This window comes from Trichoplax adhaerens, genomic scaffold (genome assembly GCF_000150275.1).
Source record: "Trichoplax adhaerens TRIADscaffold_5 genomic scaffold, whole genome shotgun sequence".
Taxonomy (NCBI): Eukaryota; Metazoa; Placozoa; class Uniplacotomia; order Trichoplacea; family Trichoplacidae; genus Trichoplax; species Trichoplax adhaerens.
Genome location: NW_002060947.1, coordinates 7384783 through 7394515, shown reverse-complemented (window position 1 = coordinate 7394515; position 9733 = coordinate 7384783). Strand labels below are relative to the sequence as shown.

At 31.1% G+C, this 9733-nt stretch overlaps 1 protein-coding gene across 1 annotated transcript; it reads right to left on the bottom strand.

Annotated features, from left to right (window-relative positions):
• Positions 1–7905: 7905 nt before the first annotated feature.
• On the bottom strand, positions 7906–9309 carry TRIADDRAFT_25143 (uncharacterized protein; the record flags this gene model as incomplete). Its single annotated transcript, XM_002112615.1, has 5 exons — positions 7906–8067; positions 8165–8272; positions 8372–8770; positions 8876–8941; positions 9217–9309. 5 exons carry the CDS (start codon positions 9307–9309, stop codon positions 7906–7908), a joined length of 828 nt encoding a protein of 275 aa, XP_002112651.1.
• Between the last annotated feature and the right edge of the window lie 424 nt (positions 9310–9733).

The window sequence follows — 9733 nt, the reverse complement described above, 5'->3', positions numbered from 1 at the left end:
TTTGGTCTACTAACAATATACCGAAGAGCATTAGCATCGAATTCTAATGCTTTAAAACATGAATTATTATTGATTCATAATCCCTTAGTTAATAAACAGATAATGTAGTAGTTTAAAATGATAGATATCGAGGATAGCAACTCTCAACATTTGCAAGTCCTACTAATAGCTAAATCTACAGAAGCATTGCAATTCCAGTCTCTCAACTTACTGTACGGTTAATCCTCTCATTAATGGAAAAGCATTTTTAATAGATGAACGGAGTATTTTGATTATTCGCGATGCATTTATGGTTGTCTCCACTCTAGAATTTAGCAGAAATGCGAAAGATAGTTTACACAGGACAGCAATAATTGCACTAATCATCCACTCTTTTACTCCTTGTAAACTATAGTAACTCTATATTGATATATATTATTTCCACAAAAATTTCAAATTCGAGATCAAGGTACATAGGAATTTTATATTAGCTAATTATGCTAACAAGAACAATATAATCAATGGCATCTATATCAGTCATAGTGTAGTCCTATGTTGCTCCAGGCGAAATAAGATGATAATATGAAATGAATATCTATAACTAAACCAAAAATTACTGTAATACAAAACTAGGATACAATATTAAGTTGATGGGAATCAAATTAGAGACTAATCAGTCAGAATGGAACCCTAATAAACATTAAATTAACTTATTTCGACACTATTTCTCTCTAATACTGATTTCAACTGGGTTGTAGTTTTCAACTTTAGGCATACGATTATATTTTAAATGTAGTTGCTCCTCCTTCGATAATGGCCTGGATAATAAACAATGTATGAGCAGGTATACTAAGTTCTCAACTGGATTGCATACAGTACAATATTTGCTGCAAATAGCAGCACGAATGACGATGAGTCTAAATCCTAAACTTTATATTCCACCTCTTTATGTGATCATCAATCGAATGATTTCGATTTAAAAAATCTACATCATCTCATCTGAGTTCAAAAGTTTAATTATCCAGACATAAAAAATTTCGATGATGAGGCGATAAATTTAATCATTAACACTATAAGTACGTTATATGAGTATATTCACCAATCCCGTAAGTTATAAATTTAGTGGTCAATTTGTCACGATTCGTGACCATATTATTCGTTCACGATATACTTAAAAAAGCGTACTATCTCATTATCAAGTCGTACTAACTGGTTTAAGGAAGAGCCTTACAGGTTAGGATAGCGTAATGCGATGAAGAGAACGACTTGCAAAATATAAATTCAATAATGATCATATACGAATATGAATGGTTACTTTTTTGGTTAAGGCCTTTTTCGTCATCTAAATAGAAGCTTTGTTATGTATTTTGGCCATTTTTTTTCAATTTTATATCTGTAGGCGGCAATAACATGTGCTAGCTAACGGTAAGAACACCACTAGAATATCTATTGCAATTTCTTGACGAGTTGTTCAAGTTTGAACTAGCTTAATATCCTTATTACTTACGAACATATCTAAAAGAAATGACGATCGATTAACTTACATATTGTATTTTCCGCTGGGCCAACATGAAATTGGAAGTCGATTATAAAAATGTTCAAGCGATCTAGAACGATAAAATACTAATTGCCAGCGACAGTAGTAGCAATTAAAAAATATTTATTTCATAGCTAGCCAATCATCATCTATCGTTCAGCCAATCATCAAATCATTATCGTTTATGCCTCGAAATGATGCGCAAGTTTGCGAGTTATTATCCAAAAATTAAAAAATTGATGACAGAGAAATTAAAGAAAAAATGAATAAGTCAGAACTATAAAGAAAGACAACTTGAAATTGAATAGATTACCAATTGAGATAGTGTGGTTTATATCTTGTGTAATCGAATGTATAACCAGCCCATTTCTCTTCTAACTCTTGGCCACATTTATAAAAGTAATTAAGACAATAGCAATTGAAGATTTATTGTTGATCAATTCTATTTCATTTTATGTAATTCGATCACGTGAATTATACTTATGGCAGGTGTTCCCTTTTAATGTAAAGAAGAAGACAATAACCATAATAGCGTTACCCGGTTAAGTAGTTGCTATTTTACCAAGCCTTAGAATAGCCTCGATGTCATGCAGATCAACTAAAAAAGAGAAGAATTTTCTATACAATTCTCTATACATAATGTGAACAACATGATGCTGTAATGCAATGATTCAATCTATTCTAAATTGTAACTAAACTATGAAAGACATGTAGAATTTATGATAGAATCAATCTACTCTGTAAGCTCATTAATTATTATTTATACAGGGTTAATATGGGGCTGTATTCAATGTAGTTAAGAATAATTTTTCAGCAAACAATTTGGCTTGTAATAAACTGTAAGATACTTGGAAAATAAAGATTAATTATACAATTTCTATCGAATCAATTGGAATATTCTAACAATTATATCTTTATAGTTTATTTATCGTGAACTACTTTTACCAATACTTTATCGTTGAGCTTATTTTATAGACCAAAGTGGTCAATAATAAGGGAATAAAGATAACATGTCGATTTTGATTATCTTGATCAATTCTAGGCATTATAAAATAATAATAAGGCATGGAAATGAGGCTCATGCAGTAAAAGCTAACCGAACGGTAGATCGATTAGTTAATAGATGAGAAAACTTCTATTTTAAACATTATATTGAACAGTACTAAGAATAATTATGATTTATAAATGTCTTAGCAGCGTTCTTCATTTACTCTTCGAAATATTATCTCATGGAACGAGCAATATTTTAAAATAATGCTGATAATAAAATATGAACTTGCCGTTAAAATTTTCTTTGTCTACCAGAAATTGATATCCAGCACATACAACTTATTAATACTAATTCATTATTAAAGTTAACATAGTTAATATGCAGATCAACCCAGAATTAAGCTACAAAAACTATCTTTCACTAGATGTTCTCGTTATGATGATTCACTGCGTTGGCTTATGTAAAAAGAATTTATAATTGCCTCTTTCAGTACAAATATCAGCAAATCGAACAGTTTTAACCTAACATTCTATAAAGTTTTATAAAAATGATACAAAGTTCGATTTGATTCGACCCTTTACTAAATTAATTTGTTACAATGTGCTAGTAAGATGAAACTATACATACGTATTTTAGTAGGTAGAAACAAAATACAGTAATAAAAATACTTTCATTTTTATTACTTCAATTTAAACATCTATCTATAGGGATATAATAGCAGCATATCCATAATCAAAATACGCTTAACATTGATCAACCAGCTAAAGGTACGAGGATTGTCTGGAAACTCTCTCTTTCTATTAAAATACATTTAGCGTCATGTAAATGATATTGCGTCTCTATGGCTACAATTAATATAGTATAGTATTATCAAAATGGGCACTTAAACTTCACTTCCGTTGAAAATGGGAACTTTAAGTGGATAAAATGTAAACAGCATATGAAATTATTCGTTAAACTAATAGTATACATTACACTTATGTATTCAGATTCAAGTAAAAATAATGCATGTAAAATTTATGGCAACGGCAAAATTGATAGAGAATAATTAAAAGTATTAAAATTCAGGAGAATATTCTTAAATAGAGATGTTAGAACAATTAAAATATCAGGATAACAGCTAAGCTTATATTAACCACTGATATCATGACATATGGATTAAAGGTTGAGTTCGGAAGGAAAATATTAGAATATATAACTTCACTTTAAAATTGACTTGCTTATCTGTGATAGTCAGCTGTCAATCGTCATTACTAATGCAGGCAGAAACTGTAATGGATTGCTTGTAAGATTTACATAATTACAAATTAATAGCTTAAAAATTTTTCTGTACTAGTAGGCATAGCAGCGTTAACTAACAGTTTAGGCTGCAAAGCCATCAATTAGCTAAAGCTATATTTTTGTTAATATTAACTTGCGCTTAGTATCTGAGAAACGGCAGTTAAAATTAAATGACCCTATAAATAGCGCCTTGATTGTGAATAAAATGTATAATTCGCGTAGCTTTCATTCTAAATATAGTTTCAAGTGAAAACTTCTCATGCATTCTGAGTAGCGTATCTATGCTAATTTAGAAGAACCAAACTCAGACTATTTAAAGCCATTAGACATATGTACTTATTCGAATTTCTGAAATTTCATTATCATGGCAACTTACAACTTGTACAGAACGAGATAGTAACTACGAAATCGAAACAATAAAGGCATTCTAGCTCATTTCCTTTTCTACAGTAAATTCATCAACTGCATTCCTACGCATTGAATGATAGATTTTCAGCTATTGAAAAAAGCATTATTTGTTATTGAAGCCAATTTTATTTCATCAATTTCAATTTTGGAATCGATTTCAATCAACTGTGCTACCGCCAAAATTGGAAATAAAAAAAATTGGATAATTTAAGTACAGTAGTTGTACATACAAGATTGACTAGTTATGTTGATCGAAATAGTCAGCACATTCATAATGTTTATGGACTACCAGAAGTTATTTGTACACTTTAAAAATTTTGTATCAAATTAATCTCGGGTTCAGGTGGCTGTGGACAGATCCCAAGGGAAATATTAATTCATACTTTCTCTATCGAATTGGGCTACCATCAAATAGATACAGTATATCTGATACTTGAACGGGTTTAGCTAAGGAAGTTAAGCAGTGAATTTCTTATTAAATAAATGTAAGTGGAATATATTTTGTCTATGCTTCTGGTATAAATCTTCTCCAAGCAATCTCTTCAGCAAATACTAGAAGAAATGGTTAAAATGAAATTGGTTAATATCACTCGCTATTCTCAATTATATCAGTATCAAATTATTCTAAAATGAGTCATTTACATATTGGTTGTGATAGTAAATAAATTTAATGTCCTTTCTATATCTGTATTATGGCAGATATTAAATAACATTTATAGTACATAACGCACGGTCTATAATATATCCTTTATGTTAATTTTTTCAATTCTCGATGCAGTATTATTAATTTGAAGAAAGTTAGTGAACACATAGCAAGTTTATAAGGCTAAATAATATGTTGCTATCATGAATACTCTAACAGTTAATACAATTTCTAAAAGTCGCCATACGTTTTTATTATAAGACGAAATAACGCTAGCAAAGTATGCAAAAAATGTAATTTCTAATAAGATTAAGACTGATATTTAATAATTTAAAAGCTTAAGACACTAAGTTAATGATCTAATAATTAAATTATTAAACTCCATCGTTAAGATATCATGCGGTACTTAGCAGACAGTCTTACAATAATTTCATAAATTTACTTTAAGGTACTTCGCATTTGAAATCTCACACTAAATCTGATTAAGTATAAAATAGCTATTTTAAAAAATCATTGCTTCAAGTTTCATGAATTTGCAGTGGCTACTGTTAACGATTTAATCTCGAAGTCGTCATCATATATCCCTGTCAATATTGGACAACTACTGCAGTAGTATTTTCAAATAGCTTCTCACCTCCTCATCGTCATCAACACCGCTAATGTCAAGTAGACGAAAGCATTCTTGTAGTAAACCATTATCAATCTCAGATAAATCTTTTCTATATACAGAAAAAATGGTTGAATCGATTATTTTCTAAACCAAAAATATCTCTAAACATTGGGCAAAGATTAAGACCTGTATATCAGACTATAGTAACTAATCGAATAAGGTAGAAGACTCTTAAAGGAAAGATTTTCTAAAATACTAAATTTCTTTTTCCATTGAATACTGCATATCTATCACTGTATCATTATTCTCCACTCATGATCTGAATTCTAGTTAATTAATTTAAAAGAAATACAAAATAGTAATTACTTCAAATTGCGTATCCTTTCTTCTAATAGCCCATCTCTTAATGTTTCAATCTTGTCTGCTTCTAAATACCATTGAAAGGAAACATATTTTTACCATATCTTTCGAAGTACAATTTACTACAGTGGTACAGTATTATTATATTACTCCAAAATGTAACTAAAATGAATGGTAAGGATGGTTTATAACAGATATTACTGTATAGCCAATCTTTTACCTTTAGCTTCCGGTTGTTGCGGCTCATTTTCACTATCATCAGAAACCTTAAGAGTGATCTCCATCAATGACATTACGGACGACATTTCCTTTTGATGCCTAAATACAATTGTATAATCCTCATAAAGTGAAAGTTATACAACTTACAGAGAGTATTCCAAAGCAAGTAATGACTAATGCAAATTAAAACATGTTACAAATAATCCATGATAACCTATCATCTTGTTTCTTTGCTTCGGGCTGCAACTCATTATCATTGTCACTATCATCTGACATGTTGTTATCAGAATGGCTTCCTTCACCTTGATTGTCCGAATCCTCATCAGGATCACACGAGTTATCGTCTGCCGAAGCACTTTGTTTAATTTTCGAGGCTTTTACGTTTCCTGTACTGAATTTTTTTGCATCGTAGGACTTTAAACGTTGATACTGAGCAGTTGGTTCGCGCTATCGAAGCAAAATCGTACTGTCATTTAGAATCATTTTATATGCTTACGCTTATTTTTCTATATGCTTTTGCTGTATGGTTGCTTTAATGACTGAATTGCTGAGGCTAAATATAATGCGTTAAAAAAACAGAAAATTACCTGATTTTCAGGAATTGAGAACTGATCGATACTATCAAGAACATCATGATGCAGACCCAGGATTTCTTCTTCCCCAACTGGAGGGATTTTGGGAGAATTGAATACACTAACATCGAATAGATTGCGTTGCTGTTTCATTCTACGCCTCTCACGAGCAGCACTTATGGTTGGACCACCAGAAGACTAAAAGGTAACGCCGGTAAAAATAAGACTACTTCAATATACATGCATGGATTATAACGCTAGCCATAATATTACTTGGCCTAAAAATCATAGTAAAATTGTTTTATAATCTAATTTAGCTACCTTCGGTGTTGGAAATGCTTCCACATCTTCAATTTCCCTCCTATCATCATAATAAATTCTAAAAGTGAATATTTGACTCTCTATAGAGAGCAGTTTTTATCATTATATAAATTAGCACCATTGCTACCTGTATAAGAAGTAAACATACTGAACGAAGACTAACCAAAATTAAATAAAGCTACAATAATTTGTAATTCAAAATAAAGAGCATACTCCTTGGAACTTGATCTAGAATTGACTGGTTCGGATTGTCGTCGTCGATTTAATGGTATTGATTTTGCTGGACTACCTTCATTGCCACTTATTGTAGATTTACTACTTAAGATATCGCTTTGAGCTGATACTGGTGGATCTGGTAGTGGTCGACCTCGTCGTGAAGATTTAGCCTGAAAGTAGGCGTTATTATCGGAAATTTACAAACAATTTTTACTAACTCACTTATTCAAAATGGTCAATGTAGTAGTATATAATATATTGCTAACCTCTGTTCCTTGTGCAATAGCAGGATCACTGGGTTTTCTTGATACTTTCCCTGATTCTTCATTGTCTTCACCTTTAACAAAAGTTGCATTATCGACGCTACTTTCTTTGGGAGATTGGACTATATATTTATTTTTAACTTTGGTAACATTCTCATCTGTAGATACTGAGGATAGACTTGATTCTATAATTGAAAAATATTTAAAGTCAACTTTCGATACCTAATAGATTCTGCTATGCATTAGTTGTTTAATGGAGTCTTTCAAAGTAAGTTAATTAATCATCAGATATCGATAGCCTTTATGATTGTGTTTATCCGTTTTGTGATTTTCGAAATTTTTACCAGAATTATTTCTTTGAATTGTCTGTTCACTTTTATTACTTTTTTCCTTGTTGGCCTGTTTCGAGCTAGTATTTAATAATTCTTTTTTACAATGGTGATGTAATTATTGATGCAAAATTTAATCTATACAAGTAAGACTGACATTTCTTATGTTCGCTTCGTTACCTATGATCGGTTGACTGAAGAAATTGGCTTATATGCCTTTTCATGTATGGCAAACGAAGTAATTGAGGAACACTTGGTCTATTCTTGGGATCTAGAGCTAAAGTTGACTTTACAATATCACCTAATTGGGTACTGTATTGCTTTGGCATTTGCGGAACCTAAAATTAGTAATGAAAGTATTTATACAACATATTGAATGCATCTATTTAAAGGATAATGTCAAGACCATCGATTTTAGTTTATTAGCTACGATACCTTTCCATTTAAAATTTTGTATACTAAGGAATTCAAGTCTTTCGCACTAAATGCATGTTTTAACGTTAACATCTCATAAACACAACAACCGAGTGCCCATACATCGGACTATTAAAAGAAAACGAATAATTGGAATAAGTAAAGCGATGAAGATCAATTGCTCCCTTAGTAAAGCATACAAGGAAGAAAGAATGTCAAATTACTCACTTTATGATTGTATGGTTGATTTGAAAATAGTTCTGGTGACATGTAATAAGGTGTACCAACACGAGTTGTTGCCAGATCCCAACTTCCTTCCAAGACGCGAGCTATACCGAGATCTCCAACTTTGATAATGTCATGCTTTGTTAAGAAAATATTTTGTGTCTTTAAATCGCGATGTAAGATGTTATTGCTGTGCATAAATTGAAGGGCTAATGCTATCTGCATAAACCAAACCATAACTTGACTTTCATCTATTGGTAAGCCATTTCTATTCTTTAAGTAGTTGTATACATCTCCACCTTCACAAAATCCCATTATAATGTATAAGTAACCCGTTCTATCCTGAAAGGAATCTTTGTAAGAGACGATGTTGGGATGGATAAGTTTCTTCAGTAGTAGAGCCTAACATAGTCAATGCATGATAAGACGTAAATTAAGCATGTTATGCATATACAATCGTCGATTGACTTTGTTCTTAGAATAGTAGAATATGGAAAATAGTAAAACCTCTTGTTGCGCTGCTTTTCTTTCTCTGGTAGAGGCATTTTTTAGTTGTATTTTCTTCATGACATACTAATTGTTACAGCAACGGATAATATGGAAGAAGCCATTGGAAAAAGCAAAAAAGGTAACTTAATCAATCTCTTATTCATTTCGACAGCACTACATAGTCATAGTTGAAAAGTTGAACTATTTATTTATTTTCACGATACAATAATAACGAAAGCTAACGCCTACTGCACATGATGAATTCATTTCACTATCAGTGTATCAGTGAATGACATTGCTGACCATCAATTGCCCAATTTGGTACAATTGTTTGATAATTTAAAATTTATCAAATTTACCTTTTTATTTCCACGCTTATGCCTGACAAGGAATACTTCTCCATATGAACCTTTTCCAATTTGTTTCAAAACATTAAATGAATCTAACGGCATATTGGCAAATTCTCTGGCTGTTACTAATTACAAGCATGAATTGAATACACGTCGAGTTGATTTAGGTTAATCTCATCCTCAGATATAAAATTACAGTTTGAAAAGTACACTATAACTGAGTTTAATCATCAATGATGGCGAGCATCATGAACTAGTTATAGAATATGAAAGGCGCATCCAAGTGTAATTGAAATTAAATAAGTTTCCAAAAATGTTGTCTTAGTTGTTCAAGTCAAGAACAATTAGGCTACAGTGCCGAGTGAGTTCCTTGCTTGTAACATTGAAAAAAAGTGTAGTATAGTATTTGAAACAGAATCGATATGTCACTATAGATGCTGTCTAGCGTAGTGGAAATACTGTATAGCAATCAATAATTATCATGCTAATTATATCATGGAAAACGTTTATTTTATTCTATTCTGAT